This window comes from Bos grunniens, chromosome 6 (assembly GCF_055505025.1).
Source record: "Bos grunniens cultivar Pamir isolate PY7600 chromosome 6, Bosgru_T2T1.0, whole genome shotgun sequence".
Taxonomy (NCBI): Eukaryota; Metazoa; Chordata; class Mammalia; order Artiodactyla; family Bovidae; genus Bos; species Bos grunniens.
The window spans coordinates 14,677,794-14,697,023 of record NC_141170.1 but is presented as its reverse complement, the minus strand read 5'-3'; the positions used below and the strand labels follow the sequence as shown (position 1 = coordinate 14,697,023).

Genomic DNA, 19,230 nt, shown 5'->3' with positions numbered 1-19,230 from the left:
CACTTCAGCAAGGCGGGTAGGGGCGACTTGAGGTCTTTATCCGCCATTGTTGCCCTTCTTGTGTGCACTGGTTTAGGGATGTTTCGTGTCTTAACTTCCTGGCACATCAGGCACGACTCAGGCTGGGCAAGGCGGAGTCCCTACACCAGCAGCATGGACTGAATCAGGGGTGTGTTGGAAATGCAGACCCCAGACCTGCTGGGTCAGAACCTGCATTTTAAAAGGCTTCAGGGTGATCCAGGGCACTTTGCATAACTGAGTTCCATAACTGCCAGTTCCTTTTCTCCTTCTAAGGATTAAAATGGAATCGGTGGCCCAGCACCACTCTGACATTCCCCAGAAGGGGGAGGGAGGGGGTGCCTCCTCCGTAATCAGGTACAAGGTGTCTCAACCCCAAAAAAAAGAGCCACAAAGGGATTACGCCAGCTGCTTTGTGTAGGGGCGTGGCTCCTTCCCCTCCTCCAGTTTTGCTCAGGTTTAATTGACAAATTAAAAAATGTGTATACTTCAAGTGTTCAAAGCAGATGACTGGCTATAGTATACCTTACCACAATCAAGTTAATTAACACATCCTTCATTTCACATAGTCTTCTTTTCTGTATCTGTGGTGAGAGCACTTGTGATCTTGTTTAATCACTAAGTCAAGTCTCTTTTGTGACCCCATGGACTGTAGCCCACCAGGCTCCTCTGTCCATGGAATTCTCCAGGCAAGAATACTGGAGTGGGTTGCCATTTCCTCCTCCAGGGGATCTTCCTGATCCAGGGGTCAAACGTGTGTCTCCTGAGTGGGTACTTACGATCTACTCTCAGCAAATCCAATACACAATGGGGAAAGGACAGTCTCTTCAATAAATGATGTTGGGAAAACTGGATAACCACATGCAAAAGAATGAAATTGGACACATCTTACACCACACACAAAAATGAACTTGAAATGGATTAAAGACTGAAACTGAAAAACACTCCTAGCAGAAAACATCAGGAAAAAGCTCCCAGACACCAGTCTTGGCAGTGGTGTTTTGGATAGCACACCAAAAGCTCAGTGACAAAACCAAAAAATAAACAAGTAGGACTATATCAAACTAAAAAGCTTCTGCGCTGCAGACTACAATGAAAAGGCAGCCTACGAAATGGGAGAAGACACCTGCAAACCGTACATCTCACAAGGGGTTAATACCCCAAATACATAAAGATGTGAATATTGATAGAGGCTAGGACTAAAAGAGAGCTCTCCAAACCCTCCATCTGCTGTAGAGCATCGCATAGCCCCAAGCCTGGAAGACAGCAGCTGCAGTCCACCCCGGCCAGGCTCACTCACCGCACCGCGCCTGCACCTTGAGCGCTGCCCGCCTCCGCAGGAAGGCTCGGTAAGCCTCAGAGTTCTGGTAGGCCTGCAGCTCGCGGATGTAGCGCTGCTTGTCTTCATCCGCCTCACAAACGTACCTCTGCAAGAAGGAGCACAGAGATCCTGTGAGACTCCCCTCATCTGGAGGGGGCTGGTGGGGTCCCCTTGTCTAACTTGCCTCTGTCTCTCTAGGATGCTACCAAGAAGCTATTGCTCATCTTCTACTTACATACCTACAGGGATGGAAACCTCACTACCTAACAGCAAGTTCACTCATTGTTCAAATGATGCAGACCATAGGAAAGGTCTTCCTTCCAATCAACTAGAACCTGCCTCCCTCTGCTTTCACCACAACTGCCAGGTGTGGTCTGATGACTGCAGAGGAGGGTAGCGCTATCAGTGCCCCCACCCCAACTCTGGGACCTTACACTTCTATTCAATTATGGCAGTGCTTAAGACATCAGCGTTTAACTTTGTGCAGGGCGCTGGATGCAGAACAGGTGATAAAGAGATGAATCAGATCCAGCCCCAGGCTACCTCATCTGCTATTGTTTTCCCTCCATTTGGAACACTTGTCTCAGCTTCCCTCCCCTGGCCAAATCTTACTTATCCTTCAAGATCTATCACAGAACATTCACCTCCTGGAGAATTTCTCTGATGCCCCCAGGTTGGCTTGGGCACCCCTACATTGGATTAGATGCCTCCTGGATACCACCCCCCGGACCTGGTAGAAACCTCTGTCCCAGGCACTCCTCATACTGGATTGTATGTGTCCACTTTGGGGGTCCCGACCCCCTACACTATGAACTCCTTGAAAGCAGGGACTTGGACTCACCTTCAGTCACAGAGGCTGGCACCAACTGGTGTAACCCAGGGTATGGGGTGTGTGTGTGTGTGTGTGTGTTTGTGTGTGTGTGTGTAGCCAAAATTTGCTCTAAGAATGCTTGTCAAGTAGTTATTATTCACAGTGACTATTTTATGCACCTGGTAATTTGAAATAAATTATCATGTTAAGCAAAAAACTTTTAAAGCACTGATGTGTTGAACTGGGGGCTTCCCAGGTGGCACTAGTGGTAAAGAACCCACCTGCCAGTGCAGGAGATGTAAGAGATGTGGGTTCAATCCCTGGGTCTGGAAGATCCCTTCGGGGAGGGCATGGCAATATTCTTGTCTGGGGAACCCCATGCACAGAAGAGCCTGGGAGGCTATGGTCCATAGGGTCGCAAAGAGCTGGGCATGACTGAAGCGACTTAGCATGCATGTGTTGAACTGGTCCTAACAAAGTATGGAGCTGAGCATGGCCTCTTTCCCTGGGCTTCTGGAGCCTCTTTCCACCAGGCACGTGGTGCATGGCCTCTGTCCCATTCCTGCAGGGACTTGACTCTACCAAGGAGACAGCTGACAATGCTGTAGCAGGGCTTTTGAAACTACGACTTGGAGGCGCTCCAGACACAGCAGCTGGGGCAGGGAGAGAGGGAAGGATTTCTGAAATTGTGAAAGTAGCTCAGAGACTCCCTAAAATCTTGGATCAGAGGTTCTGCCTCTCCCTGACTCCTAAGAGCTGTCCTGTGCTTTGTAATCACCATGCTTATTCCAAAGACAATTGTCATTTTTGTCTCAGCTGCTCAGACTGGAATGTTGGCAGCCTAAGCTACTGTGACAGGTGGGGACTAACCCTAACCATCTTCACCCAACTTAGTCACCGTAATTTTGCTTTGATCTCTTTTACACGTTAGCAAGGGTGTGTGGTGGGAACATTTCTTCCCCACTCCTGATGTTTCCTTCTGTAAGGGGGGAGCTTAATCCTGCTGGCCTCTCCAGGATCACCCTCCCCTCCATGTGGGAGGAGGGGCTTATCGAGGGTAAATTGGGAGCCAGAACCAGACATGCTCCGTGAGGCCCCTCCTGTTTCCTCCCCTGAGACCTGATGGAGACGGACAGCAAGGGTCCCAGGCTGCTCTTGGCCAGAGTCAGGGGCCTGCCCTGACTGTGATGACCAGGGTTTGTCCACTTGTCTGACTGGCTACTGGATCTACTTCCTGAGTGGTCGCAGATCTGAGTAGCAAAGGGAGGGACTCTATTAATTGACACCATGCTCTCAAATTAGGATTTCTCTGTGATAGTTCATTTGAACCAAAGGTTTTCTATGGCAAAAAAAAGTTGGAAGTGCAGGGGTTAAAGAAGCTCATCTCAGAGTTTTTGCATTTGACCCAAAGAAATGACACTTTGGAGGCAGCAGGCTTTTCTGGGAAGAGTATGGGGGCTTTGAGGTCAGACATACTCAGAAGGAGTTTGGGAGGGCTTCTTGTAGGAGGTGACGCCACAGCAGGCATGGCTTGATCAGGGTGGCTGGAAAGTAGTGGGGGACGAGGTGGCAGAAGTTGACATTGGACATAAATGCCGTGATAAAAGCATGACTGTCATCTAACTTACGGCTGCTTCTTCTGTGACCCCAGAACATACTTCCACAGGAGGTTAACAGGAGCTCTGTGCATAAGGGGTTCCATGGTGGATTACTCTGAGAAGCCTTTCACGAGAGGTGGCAGAGATTCTCGTGCCCTAGCGTGCTGTGCTCCATCTCGCCCTTCACACCTCATTCCAGGAGAGCATGGGCTTCATCTGAACTATTTTAAGTGAATCAAATTATAGCAAAAGGCTCCAAAAAAAGCCCCGCAGAAGGAAAAAAAATCTATTTCCCTTGGTCTGCTCCAGGATTTCCTAAACTTATTGGACAATTTTGCCATTTTTCACAGATTCAGCATTCTGCCTGACAGTTTGGGAGATAGTGGATGCCAAAGCCGCAGAGACCAGTAATTGCTTTTAAGGGGTGAGGTGGGAGGCACCTCGTGCCTATCTTGTGGAACATTCCCTCTCGCTCCAGTATGAAAAGATGGCCTGGGGGGAGCAGCCCCTAATCAAGGCTGCAGACAGCCAGACCCCGTTCTCTGTTCACTCCTCGCAGAAGAAGACTTACTTGCTTTTTCTCTTGTGGCAAGTGAGCCCATTGAGCAGCCAGCATCTTCGTGATTTCCGGGAAAGGCAGACTGGGGTGCTGGGCCCTCAGCTGGCTCCTCTGTTCGTTCAGGAATATCGTGTAACTGCGCCGGGAATGGAATACACACAACAGTGCTGAGCTGCTGTTGGAGGGGAGGCCTGCCGCAGCCACTCCCGCTTTCAGGGTTTCATGAAAACCAACAGTCAAGAGTTTGTCCGTATTTTTCACTCAAACTGGTGAAATGGGGGCTATTTGAAGGTGGCGAAATACATGAATGGCTGGCTTATCCGGAGACTGATGGAAGACTTAAGAGGAATTTCGCCCCCTCCCACAGGAGGGGCATGAAGACTGGGTGGGCAACTTGCTCAAGCCTACTTGAGCCTCAGTTTCCCCCTCTGTGTTATGGACATAATATACCTGTTCATGGGGTGGTTCTATGGCTCAAATGCTCCAGGTACAAGCCCTCCCACCCTCCTGATGAGGGATCTGTGTCAAGGCACAGGGAGAAAGTCTGCAGGTGTTGGAATGAGACAAACCAGTCTTTGGACCAAAGGCCATGTGCACTGGAGTTATGGGAAAACTGAGAAAAGACCTTCACCCTTCGAAACATGTGAACCTTGAGGATAAAGAGAAAAACACTCAAGCTTCCAAAAGAATCAGGTGACCCTCAGAGCAGCGGGAAGTGACTGGCCTGGGGCCTCTTTTCTGCAGCCCAAGATGCCAGGGGATGAGGCACAGGTCTCAGGGCCCTCGGGGGTTGCATTTTGAGCCTTGATGAAGGTTCACTAGATCATCCAAGGCCATGGAGCCCCAGGTATCACAAGCCTGGAAGGGAAACCAGACACACTGGCCCCACGGCCACCCACTTTCCTGTCTGTGACTCAAGCCCAGCTCTCCTTTGAGTATCACAAACTTATTCCAGCTTAAAGAACTAAACAACCCTCTCTCACTCCCTGTGGTGTGAGACTCCGTAACAATCAAGGGTCCTGAAGAACAGATAAAGGCTGAGATGGGACAGAGGCCATCCAGGCTCGGCACATAGTACATCTTACCCTGTCGTAGGAGCACGGGGAACAGCAAGATCCCTCGGGGGTTTCCTTTTCTTGCCTTTAGGCCAGCCTCCTTTCCTTTTCTGAAAGAGTAATACGCAGGAAGACCTCAGGATTGTCAACAATGATTGACCATATTTGAGTCACAGCCCATAATAGGCAACACACTAAAGAGTCCTCGCCACACTCTACTCACGTGACCTCTGATGTCCTGGCAGCTCTGCAGAGTAGAGATGGTCGTGTCCTGAAGATGAGGGAACCAAGGCTTGGAGGAATGCAATCATTACCTGGGTGTCCCCAGCAGGTGCGAGAGCCAGGGATGTTCCCTCCCATCGTGTTATGACTGTATGTGCTTAGTCACTCAGTCGTGCCCAACTCCTTGCGACCCCATAGACCCACCACGCTCCTGTGCCCATGGGGATTCTCCAGGCAAGAATACTGGAGTGGGTTGCCATGCCCTCTTTCGGGGGATCTTTCCAACCCAGGGATCGAATCCAGGTCTCCCACATTGCAGGCAGATTCTTTACCATCTGAGCCACCAGGGAAGCCCAATCACCAGGAAGCATATGGTCATATGATTGGGCACAAACAAGAAAGCAACATGAGATTTGGGTGACTAGGTACAAGGTGAGGGGGTGGGGATGGGGCCAGGCCTTGGTCCTGGAGGCAGGGTGTTAACCTCTGAGCTTGACTAGCTCAGCCTAGGTTCCCATCTCAGCTCCACTTGTGTCATGTGACCACAGGCAAATTAGTAACATCCCTGTGCCTCTGTTTCCCCACTTGTAAAATGGGAATCATAATAGCCTGAACCTTGTGGGTTGTAATGATGATTAAATATGGAAACAATCATGTGGTTCTTACAACAGAGCCAGGCAAGCAGTAGGTGCTCTCTAAATGCAGGCTGCCATGGCCACATGCAGACCCCCTCCTGTGGCAGCCAGTTCTCAGGAAGGAGACCCAAGCTGCAGCTCTCTCTTCTGTTGAGTGTGTTTCTTGGTTCATCAATGGTGCCTGCACCCTTGCTGCCACTGGGATCCTGGGCCATGCTCAGAGCCTAGAGGGCTGAATAAGATGCAGGCTTGGCCCTCAAGTGGCTCAGTCTAATGGAGGAGGTCTGGGGCATATAAATAATGGCAACAACTTATTTCAGGGACTAAGGGTTACAAAATGATAGCCTGGACACCCTTGCATTCAGGGCTCAGTTTCATATTTTTCCTAAACCAAACACACACAGGTGCCAAAAATGGTGGCAAATAATCCAAATGTGGCCTAAAAACCTCTGTTTCAGCTTTCCAGTTTTCCAGTTTTCAAAACTCCCTCCAAGACATGCCCATTTCAGCTTTCCCAAGGCCAGGAGATACACAGCTGGTCAGCAGCCCAGCAGGCTGGCTGGGAGAGGATCTGATACCATCACAGCCAGGCCACATGTGCTGAGGGCCTCAGGACAGAGGCGGTCAGGGCAGCGCCTGGCACTGGGGACTTAAGGAACAAGAACATAGAGCTCAGGCCATGCAGAGGCAAAAAGCCAGGCTAGTAATCACACGTGTTAGAGAGAGAATTCTGCAGAGCATCTAGCAAGGCACCAGGCATGCAGCAGGTGCACAGTAAACAACTCTCTTTCTTTCTCACTCCTATGTGATTGATTCCCGGAGTCAGAAAGGGAATGACAAGCCTTTCAGGACCCTGGAGAGCTCCTGGGTCCTGTGGTCAGCTCTGATTTCTGGTAATAAAAGCTGAAACCATCGCTACAGTCCGGTTCACCAAGAACTTTCCAACACACATGTTCCTGAATTTGAGTCTCACATTCCCTGCTCAAAGGAACTCTTTTAATCACCCCACAACACAGCAAGACACTCAGATAGATGACGTGACTTGGCCACCGAATGGCCAGGCTGAGAGTCAGAGCACACCGTGGCTTCTGTTAGAGCTGTGCCTTCTGAGGGAGACTCCACAGCTGCCTGGAGTCACATGGAGGTAGACCAGGTCACCTGCGCCCTGCATCACAGCGGCCTCCTCCCGTCTGCCTGTTCAGCTCCTCTGCTGAAGCACACAGGGAAAGTTGCTTGTTTTTAACTGGAGGAAACACTTTCATATATTTATTGTTATTTCTCTATATTCTAGTTTTATAAATCAGAAATCAAAATAAAAGTGCTTATCATTTTACTGCCATCCCTGGCCCTTTGTTTCAGCTTCTTTATCCAAAGAAAATCCTTCCTGAGCGTTTTCTGCGTTTGTCCAGAAACCATAGTTACAGAGACAAAGACACTTGGAAAGGCTGCAGGGATGTTTTTCTCTGAAGCTTTTTTGTTCTCGCTGAATTTCTCACACAGGATTTAAACCAAATTGACTCTGCCCTAAATAGAGCCACGTCCACAGTGAGCTGATCATTAATTAGCACTGGGTGTTACTACATGGAGAATATTTCCCACACACTTGAGTACGTTAGTTTAAAAGGAAAAGCAGAAGTAGAACATGGCTGAGCAAGGAAAGACATTGCAAAAAAGTGCAATCAGCAGGCGCGCAGAAGATCAATGGATGGGCAAAATTCAAGGGGGAAATAAAATCCATCTCAATAGGATTCTTGACCAGCATGGACCTTTCATGTTCAGATTGCAACAGACAGGGAATTTTTGATATTTGGTTTTATACACCAAATTTTCTTTTACAAAGAAAATGTCCACTGGGAGTCAGCAGGGTGTAGCAGAAGGTACAGTGTGGGGGCTTGAGTGACAGGTATGGGCTGAGTCCCTGGATCGGACGCACCATGAACCTGAGCCCCCTGTACCTCTGCAGCTCCTAACAGACACAACAAGAGGTAGCACTGCAGTAGGTGAGCTGACGTTTGTAAAGGGCCAGGACGTCTCGGCATACAGCAGCGTTCAGTGCATGTGTTCTTTTTATCGATAAGGGAGAAGAAACTCCAGAACATATCAATGAACAGGATTCTACAAGGCAATCGAGCAGGTCTCAAGGAGAAGAACATTTTCCTGTATGTAACAATCATATCAACCATTTGGGAACCAGACCAAAGCTCGATTGATGATTATAATCACAGTTAGGAAAAGGATCTTGGCTCCAGTGGTTTTACAACTCGCCCAGAAAAGTCCTGGTGATTTTCATGTGGGCAGAGCTTTGTTGAGGGGCATGCACCATCCCCCACCCCCACCTGAATACTGAAGATGTTTATTGCAAGATGTTATCTGCATCACACGTTTAGACACTGTCAAAGGCTGGCTTCCCACCTTTAGATATTATGGTCCTAGCTTAAAACAAAATTCTAGTTCATTTGTTTCTGAAATACACACACTGCAAAAGAAATATTGAGCTGACCAAAAGATTCATTTGGGTTTTTTGTTTTGTTTTTGTTTTTTTTTTATGTTCTTATGGAAAAACCCAAGTAAACATTTTGGCCAACCCAATACTTCTCTGTTTTTCTAAAAGGAGGGTTATTAGACATTACAGCATCCTGTTGCCTAGTTTCTTATCTCAGTTTTAACCAGGTTTGCAGACTAAAACCAGAGAGGTAATGATTCTAAGCACAGTGGAGGGTAGTGGTGAAAGCATGAATTCAGGAGTAAGACTGTCCAGATTCAAGTCCCAGTGACTCCGTGTGCTGGCCCTGAAATCTTGAGCACATTACCTAACCTCTCTGTGCACCAGTATCTTCCTCTGTGCAGTGGAGATACCAGCTCCTACCCCAGTATCTTCAAAGATTAAATGCGTGGGGTCAGGCACCCAGCTGTTAGGGTAGCTGTTATTGTTATTACAGTCAGCCCTCTTGCATTCTAAATCTGCTCTACCACCTTCTGCATCTCTTACCTCAGGAAAGTCATTAGTCCTTTCTGAGTCCCCCTCCACCTGGTAAGTGGAACTGGCTTGTTGAGAAGGTCATTAGGGAAGATCTCTGCAAAGGAAAGTACTTTCCCAAATCAATGCCATGATTTGGGATTAAGCCTTGTCTCTAAGAGATGAAAAGGTCCTGAGTTAAGCTCATTGCACATTTCTCTGGGGGCATGACAGACACTGCCAGTCATCTTCCTAGTATCTATTCTGGCCTCCTCCGTTAGGAATTGAAATTTGATTTTCAGCTGGGCAAGACCACCTGGAATAAAGCCTCCCATGCAACTGGCAGCCATGTGACTAAGTTCTGTCCATTCAAAGTAAACTGAAGTATAGTATGGAACTTCTGGAACATATCATTCAAGGAAGGAACCTATTTTTTTTTTAACCTCTTCCTCCTACCTGCTGGCTGGAATGCAGACATGAGGGCTAGTGCTCAAGCAGCCACCATGGATCATAAGGCATCACGATAAGGACGGTGAAGCATTATGCTAAGGATGGTGGAGCAGTGAGGTGGCTCTGGGTCTGGGTCTCTTCTGACTGTGGTATCAGTGTGCTTGTGTGTGTGTGTGTGTGTGTGTGTGTGTGTGTGCTCAGTCACTCAGTCATGTCCACCTCTGCAATCCCATGGACTGTAGCCCACCAGACTCTTCTGTTCACGGAATTTTCCAGGCAAGAATACTGGAGTGGGGTTGCCATTTACCTCTCCAGGGGATCTTCCTGACCCAGAGATCGGACCCATGTCTTTTGTATCTCCTGAACTGGCAGGCGGATTCTTTACTACTGAGCTACCTGGAAAGCCCAAATTACTATTATCTGGGGAGTTTTTAGTTATGTGAAGCTGAGCCTAATCCCAACTGGTGCAGAGTACTGCTTCTTTTTGGTATTTCTCAGCAGACCTGGTTATGTCTCGCTGTAGTTTCACAATAATAAAGTAAAAAGAAAAAAAGTTTTTTTGTGCACCTATTATGGACCAGACCTTTCAGTATGCAATACTTGTTTAGTCTTGAGAAATTCCTTTAAAGTAGTGAAAGGTTGTTGTTGAATCACGCGAATACACCAGGATTCTTGGCCCCCGGAGGAGAAGAATTCAATCCGGAGCCAGAGACGAGGCTTGATCGCTCAGAGCTTTTGTGTAATAAAGTTTTATTAAAGTATAAAGGAGATAGAGAAAGCTTCTGACATAGGCATCAGAAGGGGGCAGAAAGAGTACCCCTCTGCTAGTCTTTAGCTGGATGTTATATAGTCACTAGCAGTCTGTTAATGAAAGAAAGGAGTGTCTTAAAATTCAGAATGGCACCAGGCCCCTCACCCATAAGATGCATTTTGGGATAATCTTGGCACCAAATGGTTTATCCTGGGCCATAAAATGATTAACTTGAATCTTGAAGAAGGGCAGACCACCATACAAATAGTTTCATTTACATAGATTAGGGGAACAACATCCATCCTGGTTTGTCAAGTAGGTTCTGGGCCAAGAGGCAGAACCGACTTGGAGACAGAGTTTGGGGTAAAGGCATAGCACATTAGCATAGCTTAAGACAAACATTTCCATAAGAAAAAGGCATTGGTTATCTCTAGACTCGAGAATAGCTAACTTCAGGTGAAGCCGGGTGTCATTATGGCAACACAATATTTTAAGAGAAACCTCCCTTTAAATTTGTATAGAGAAGGAAAAAATATTGCTAGTTTGTTTCCTCCTGCCACTTAAGAGAGATAAAAATGTCTGACACTTGCAGGCTATTTCCTCTATTTGGAGACCCTTGGCCTTCCTGCCTGTTACCCTCTCAGTAGATAATGTTATAAGGCTTTCCCAGTGGCCCAGGGGTAAAGAATCCACCTGCAATGCAGGAGATACGGGTTCAATCCCTGGATCAAGAAGATCCCTTGGAAGAGGGCATGGCAACCCACTCTAGTGTTCTTGCCTGGAGAATCCCATGGACAGAGGGGCAGGTTACAGTCCATGGGTTGCAAAGAGTCAGACATGACTGAGAGTACACACAAATAATGTTATCCCTGTTTCACCAAGAAGTAACTGAGTCTTGAAGATTAACACACCTTGTGCAAAGTGTCACAGCTAGAAGATGGCAGAGCCGCACTTCCAATACCCATCTGTCTGCCTTCCAAGACCACCTTCTTCCCACTTAGCCACCACTCAACTACCACGGTGCCCTCCATGCCAGCCCTCACCAACTCCCTTTCCTGCACAGAAAATGGACTAGGTCATCCCCCAGCTAAGAACTGCTCACCTCACCCCAGAACTTTCACCCAAACCCCAAGTTTCCTGGAGTAGTCAGGCTCAGGAGCCAAACTCTTTAAGATCAAATCCTGCTCTGCCAATTATTGTGTGACCTTGAGCAAGTTCCTTGACTTCTCTGTGCTTCGCAGTGTCATGAAGGTTTGAAAAAATAATGCCCAGGAGTGCCAGCCCAGAACCTGGAGCACAGAACATGTTTAAGATGCAGGTGTTATCACTCGTGTTATGACGCCATGACATTGCAGCATGGGAGGCCCTCCAAGCCTGGCCTGGACCGCACTTGCCTTTGGTTCCTCTAAGTCCTGCTCCTTTGGGTCCCCCGGGTCAGTCAGCCTAATGTGCTGCATGGGCAGAGATGCCAGGTCCCGGCAGTAGGTCTGGATCACAGAGCTCCCGGGTAGTAGGCTGCCCGTCCCATTTGGAGGTGGGAAAAGGAATTCTGTGGGCATTAAAACAGCAAAAAACAGCCACATAAGGTCTGAGATACTGAAATCACCATCCCGCCTAGAGTCTGTCCAGCACAGGGACTCTGTGATGTGAACATTTGTGTTTGAAATGCCCACTGCTGCTGCTGCTGCTGCTAAGTCGCTTCAGTCGTGTCCGACTCTGTGCGACCCCCATAGACGGCAGCCCACCAGGCTCCGCCGTCCCTGGGATTCTCCAGGCAAGAACACTGGAGTGGGTTGCCATTTCCTCCTCCAATGCATGAAAGTGAAAAGTGAAAGTGAAGTCGCTCAGTCGTATCCGACTCTTAGTGACCCCATGGACTGCAGCCTACCAGGCTCCTCCATCCATGGCAAATGCCTACAACCTGAGTTGACGGTCATTTCTCTTGGCTCAGCCCCCAAGTCCCTTGAGTTAGCTTCACACCATCAGCAACACAATCCCCTGTGGAACCATGGGTTCCTCTTCACAAAGTCAGGGCAAACTTCAGACCAACTTGACAAGAGTTGTTGAAAGGTCTATTCACACCACAGGTACTTACAGGATGCCAAGTGCATGCTGGGTGTGGCAGACAACCATGTAGAACTGACAAACAGTCCCCCTGGAGTTTACATTGTGAGGGTAGGGGGTTAAACCCAAACACACAGAGTCCTCAGAGCACCACATGGTCCTTGGTAGGCTCTCAGTAATGTCACTTATTTTCCTGACATTTTAAATTGGTGCATTTACAGAAATCTATCCTCTGAGAATGTTGAGGATATTGTCTGCAGTCAAATAAACTCCTGACCTCCTGTGAATGAGGCAGAATGGTAATTATGATCCCATTTTACAGATGGGAGGGAGGTGGGAATGGGACACTTGATAGCTCAGATCTGAGGCTGCAACTCCAATATTTTGGCCACCTGATGAGAAGAGCCGACTCACTAGAAAAGACCCTGATGCTGGGAGAGATTGAAGGCAGGAGGAGAAGGGAACGCCAGAGGACGAGATGGTTGGATGGCATCACCGACTCAATGAACATGAGTTTGAGCAAGCTCCGGGAGATGGTGAAGGAGAGGGAAGCCTGGTGTGCTGCAGTCCATGGGATCGCAAAGAGTCAGACAAGACTGAACAACTGAACAACAAATAGCTCAAATCTGTTAGATGTATGCACAATCCCCCCTCCCCCCACACACACTTAACTATCGCTGTGACTGTAGATGAAGTACCCGGAAGCAGATTGATTCCAGAAAGATGCCTAGAATCACACAGGTGGGAAAGGCAGGTGTGACTGAACCCAAGCCTCCTGGCTACCAGTCCGAGGTTTGTCCTCTGCCTTCAACCTGCACCCCATGTGCTTCCTCATGGGGAGGGGAAGGTAACAACTTTCAAGTTACCATTCTGAAGTGGTATCCTGGTTCAGTTCAGTTCAGTTCAGTCGCTCAGTTGTGTCTGACTCTTTGCGACCCAATGGACTGCAGCATGCCAGGCCTTCCTATCTATCACCAACTCTTGGAGTTTACTCAAACTCATGTCCACTGATTCGGTGATGCCATCCAACCATCTCATCCTCTGTCCTGGTAAGTATTACTTAACAACCACAATGCAGGAAACAGATCCTGCCAGACAGTTCTGGATGCTGACTTGTCTGGGGTTGAGGAAAGACAAGAAGGTATCCACTGACTTCCCTCTCAGCTTCCTGGGAAGGGGAAATACAGCCAAGAGTGATGACAAAACCCAGCATTCTGGAACTTTCCTTGGCTTGTATCCACATGGCCAAGCCTGATCCAGTCTTGCAATCCATCACTAGGACTATTTTTGTTTTTTTAATGGTATTTTTGTTTTGAATCATAACTTGTGGGTATGACTCAGAACTAGGGGGGCACTCCCATGGGTTATGGTAAAAGGCAGACAGCACCCCTCCCTGGTCCTTCAGTACCCGGTCCTTCAGCGCCCAGTCCCCTCCCTGGAGGCCACATTAGGGGGCTCTTCATGGGCCCTTCCAGAGTTAGTCTGTGCATTTACAAACACTTCTGTACCCTGCATAATGGCGAGAGGGCACACTGAACTTTACTTCTTTTGTTGACTACGTCTTTGAGTACTTTCCGCACCAGCCTATTTAGAGCTGCTGCATTTTCTGGTGAAGGGGGCCTGGAATTCTGCTGTGAGGAGGGGTCTTAGAGCAGTTAGCAGACCCAGTAAGAAATGCATGTTCCTCCTGGCCTTGCACACATAGCATTTCATGCATGCAGTGGGCTCTCTAGAAAACTGGGTTGCTGGGTCAAAGGGCATATGTGTTTCTAATTCAGATAGACTCTGGATGTCACATACCCCTCCACAGGGCTGGATCCATTTTACACCCATCAGCAGTGAAGGACTCAACTTCCTCTCGAGGATCCCTGCCGTTGGACCCACAGGTGAGAATCCCACCACCTCCCTCTCTGCTCACATCTGTTTATGGCTCCCCCTGACTTTGGCATGAAGTCCAGACCCCTTAGCCTGGTATTCAAAGCTCCAGGAAGCTGGGCCCTAATGTCTCAACTAGTCTCACACCCATCCAAATGATATAACTGACTCCAAAAGGTGGTGATAAAAATGGGTGATAATCAGACCCTTTGTTCATGTTATCCTATTTAATCTTCAGCATGACTCTAGTTGCCATGGCAACACCCACAGGTAGGGAAAGAAGTTCAGGTCAGTGACTCTCCCAAGTGCCCAGAGCAGGGCAGGGCAGATAGGACCTCCCCCCAACAACCTTGGGTTGCCAGGCCACAGGCAGCAGCTGCAGAAACAGCAGTGGCTGACAATGCAGACTTCAGGGAGCTCTAGGTCCATATTAAGTCCCAGCTCCTAAGTGGGCAAAGGGGTTGCAACGGTGATTGCTTTGCCTAATACTGAGGCTCTAGAATGTTCTGTGACCTGCTCAAGATCTCCAATCCAGAGACAAGTGGTGCTTGTCCTGGGGCCTTGGCCTCCTCACTGGCTGGACAGTACAGTGGTCACACCTATACCTCAGCTAGAACTTTTGATCCCAGACTCAGCTCAGCCACCTATTAACCACATGGTCTCTTGTTCCTCAAGTTTTCTCAGTTGCAGGACTGGGCTACTAAGAGGCACTGGTTATTATAGTGCCTGGCACCCAGGAAGCAGGCTATCGTTAAGAACTGCTGGTAGCCTAAGCCTCCTCAAAGTCCTTATTGGAACATGATAATCCAGTCTGCAAGTTCAACTTTAAGTTCAAATGCCACCTGCCCGCAGGTGACAGAAACACATTAGCCAGGAGCAAAATCATAGGGCTTATCATGAAGGGCAGGAAAGGGCTTTTTCTGCATAAAGGAAGGTTCTGGACTGAGACCTGGATCTTTCCAGCATCAGTGTCAACATTTGCGCTGTAGACGCCAAAGCTTTGACACCCACCACCTGGGCTCGAATCCTGGTTACGTAAGGACCCGCGGGGCCGCGTTCGAGTCACCGAATGTCCTCTATTTTTCACTGTGGAGCACAGTCCCCGCCCCCAGGTCGCCAGGTCTTTACGCGGGACAGGTGAGAACAGATTCGCTGAGCCGAGAGCTGCCCGAACGCCGCACAACGCAACAGCTCTTATGAGCAGAGTCGCCGGCTGACGTGCGCGCGCGTCCGGCCCCAGCGCAGGGGCCCGGGATCTCAGGCTGTCACCGGATCAGGGGTCACCCCTCCATCAGCACCGTTGGGCGCAGACAGCGCCGGACCGGCTCTGGGGCCGCGCTGGTGAGGGGAGGAGGTCATCGGCGCAGGGCCGACTGGGGCGGCGGCAGGGGGCTGACAGATGGGCACCTGAGCTTAGGGACGCGCGGGGAGCGGACCGGCCGGACGCAGGCCCGAGTCACGTGCCAGGCCCTGGGCACCACCCCGGGCATCCACACCCGCGCCGCGTGGCCGGGTTGCACCGGGACGCGCCCACCCCGTCCCGGGGAAGACCCCCCAAACTCCCAAGGAGCGGGGCGCGCGCGACCGAGGGGAGGGGCCGCAAGTCCAGCCACTGACCCGCAGCCTGGCCGCTGTCCCGCTGCATGTCGCCCGCCCGCCCGGGCCGCCGCCTGGCCTCGGCCCACCAGGTACGCCCGCCCAGCGCCTGCCGCTCCGCCCCGCGCCCTGGGCTCCGTTTCCGCCCCGCCCCGTGCGCCGTAGGCGGGTCCTCTGGAGGCGTCACTCGCTGAGCCGCTGCGAGTGCCCGGGGTGCGGGCTTTGTCCACCCTGGACCGCGTCGCGCCGCCTGGACGTGGGCGGGCGCGTAGGGCAAGAGTTACAGCTGCGCAGGGTGCTCCGGGCTCCGGCGTTTCAGAGTAGCCGGGGACTGGGCGGGGCCAGGGTGGAAGGGGCGGGGAGTGGGCGGGGCGGAGAAGTGGGCAGCCCCGCCCCGCTACCGAACCCCCACCTTGGTTGCTGCGGGTCCCTCCACCCGCCCCCTCAGTTACATAAGTGCCCCTATTTATACGTCTCTGAGTATTTTCAAGTCACACAGGAATACATACTGTATTAGCACTGTGGCGTAATTAGAAAACTCAAAGCAGCCAGCCCCCTCTCCCTGAATCCTGCCCCTCAAAGCCAACAACCTGTTAATCCACTGGAGTGCCTCCTTTACGTTAAAAAAAAAAAAATCAAAATACATTTTCACAGATAATTCTAAACATTTAGAGATGGCCACGAGCTGCTCCACCCCTTCAGTGGCAACACTTCCACATTCACATGTCTCCATCCAGCTTGTGGCAGGTGACCTAAAGGCAGTCATGAGTTCAACACACTCTCTGTGTGTAATTTTGAGGTTGCCTATATGAATGCACGATCCCTGGAGTCGGAGGATGTGTGTCCACCAGCCTACCTCTGGCTGGGTGATCTTGGGCTGGTTACTTCACCTCTCTGGGCCTCACTCTCTTCATCTGAGACATGGGGATAATAAATAGTGCCCATTATATAGGATGGTTGTAGGGATCAATGAGTTAATATTCCTAAAGTACATCAGAGGCACTCAATGAATGTGTTAATTGTTTCTGAGGTCCTTCCTCTGCATGTATCAAGGGTAATGAGCAATAACTGTGTAAAAACATAATTTGGTCTTTTCATACTCTGCACAGCTCCCCACTCCATTCCCTTATTTTTATTTTTAATCAACCAGTGGCTTCAACAAATAAGCCACTAAAGCTCTCTGTTCCTCAGTTTCTTCCTATGGAGAATAATAGTATCAATAGCATCACAAGGATGTTTGAGGATTAAATGAGATGCTGTGAGGAGTATATAGACTCGCTGAGTACTAAGTCTGGTGTATATTTCCTAGCTAATGACATAAATAGCTACTCTTAGCTGGTGTTGTCCATGTCCACAGGGAAGCCCCAGGGCTGAGTCAACCTGGGCTGGGACTCCAGAGCAGGAAAGGAGTCCAGGAATCTAGAGTGCCAGTCCTTCTTTCACCAGTGGAGGAAGCTTAGTCCTGGACAGGGAACGTGGCTTCCCCAAGTGATGGTCCTTCCACCTCCCCATGCATCTTCTCAATTCAATCTAATTAAATGCAGTAAATGCAGGATGAGATTCCCCTCCTTGCAAAACTGAGTTAAGAATATTCTCTTAAATCCTTGCGATTAGCTAAGAAAACTATGAAACAGAAGAACATTCCAATGAGATTTATATTTTCATACATTAGACTACATAAAGCTTCTGGAATCTAATCAGTAAAGTGTTGATAAAGGAATGGTTAAATATGTGAGTGGAACAGAAGACAGAACCAAAATGAAATCCCAGAATACATGTTAGGTTAATTTATGACAAACATAATTAATTCAGAAAAATACAATTATTAATCAATACTATTAATTGGCTAGCTATCTGAGAAGAAAAAAGGATGGACTTCAATCTAATTTCAAATACAAAAGTAAATTCTAGATGGATTATGCTGCTGCTGCTGCTGCTAAGTAGCTTCAGTCGTGTCTGACTCTGTGCGACCCCATAGACGGCAGCCCACCAGGCTCCGCCGTCCCTGGGATTCTCCAGGCAAGAACACTGGAGTGGGTTGCCATTTCCTTCTCCAATGCATGAAAGTGAAAAGTGAAAGTGAAGTCACTCAGTCGTGTCCGACTCTTAGCGACCGCATGGACTGCAGCCTACCAGGCTCCTCTGTCCACGGGATTTTCCAGGCAAGAGTACTGGAGTGGGGTGCCATTGCCTTCTCTGAGATGGATTATAGACCTAAATTAATAAAGTGAACAATAAAAATAATACAAGACATTAGGATCCCAATAGCATGCTCAGCTAGACAGCTCACCTGGAACACCCTCCCAGATGAAAGTACTGAGATGGAGGATTATTTATAACAAAAGGCTCTGCTGAACTCACAGAGAAATACCCAAGAACCACATCTCCCACACAAAAAAAGAATAATCAGCCCAGGACAGAGTGGTTATTAACACAGACGTCTGAGCTCCACTGAGTCCAACCACCTACAACATGAACTTCAAGTTTTAGGGACTCATGCTGGTATGGTGGACCAATGAAAAAAATCTGCTCATATCTGCTGCGTCTGGGAGGAAAAACCACAAATGATACAAATGATAGTCTCTCCTGATATTTAAAGCTGGAGGACAGCTCCCATGTGTGTCTGAGTTTCAAACTTGCCCTGCTCCCAGGGTAAACACCCATCAAACTAAATTAAAATAGTTGTGAGTTAGTATTGCCCCTTGGTGGCGCTAGTGGTAAGAACTCGCCTGACAATGCAAGAGATGTAAGACATGCAGGTTTGATCCCTGGGTGGGGATGACCCCTGAAGGAGGGCATGGCAACCCACTCCAGTATTCTTGCTTGGAGAACCCCATGGACAGATGAGCCTGGAAGGCTACAGTCCGTGGGGTCGCAGAGTCGGACACCACTGAGTGACTTAGCACAGCACACATCACCCCCTGGAGCACAAAATAAGCAGATACAAATGCTTTCTGGAGAAAAGGCATCTCCAGTCCGGGCCCTTCACCATATACCATATATGAGCTCATAATAAAAATTACCAGACACAAAAAAATAATGCAGTATAAGTGAGAGTCTGCAGTTCAGTTCAGCTCAGTCATGTCTGTCTCTTTGCGACCCCATGGATTGCTGCATGCCAGGCTTCCCTATCTATCAGTCTCTCAGAGCTTGCTCAAATTCATGTCCACTGAGTCACTGATGCCATCCAACCATCTTGTTCTCTGTTATCCTCTTCTCCTCCTGCCTTCAATCTTTCCCAGCAGCAGGGTCTTTCCCAATGAGTCAGTTCTCATCAGGTGGCCAAAGTACTGGAGCTTCAGCTTCACCATTGGTCCTT

At 49.0% G+C, this 19,230-nt stretch overlaps 1 protein-coding gene across 1 annotated transcript in view; it reads right to left on the bottom strand.

Annotated features, from left to right (window-relative positions):
• LOC147370315 (high mobility group protein 20A-like) overlaps positions 1–16,228 on the bottom strand; it is a 32,098-nt gene extending 15,870 nt beyond the window's left edge. Inside the window, exons 1-5 of the mRNA XM_086407514.1 lie at positions 15,933–16,228; positions 11,771–11,925; positions 5,393–5,472; positions 4,320–4,443; positions 1,319–1,445 (exon numbers count right to left, since the gene is read on the bottom strand). Of these exons, the coding sequence (XP_086263640.1) occupies positions 1,319–1,445; positions 4,320–4,443; positions 5,393–5,472; positions 11,771–11,925; positions 15,933–15,960 (514 nt within the window). The 5' untranslated portion in view covers positions 15,961–16,228. The remainder of the gene's footprint in view (positions 1–1,318; positions 1,446–4,319; positions 4,444–5,392; positions 5,473–11,770; positions 11,926–15,932) is intronic.
• Between the last annotated feature and the right edge of the window lie 3,002 nt (positions 16,229–19,230).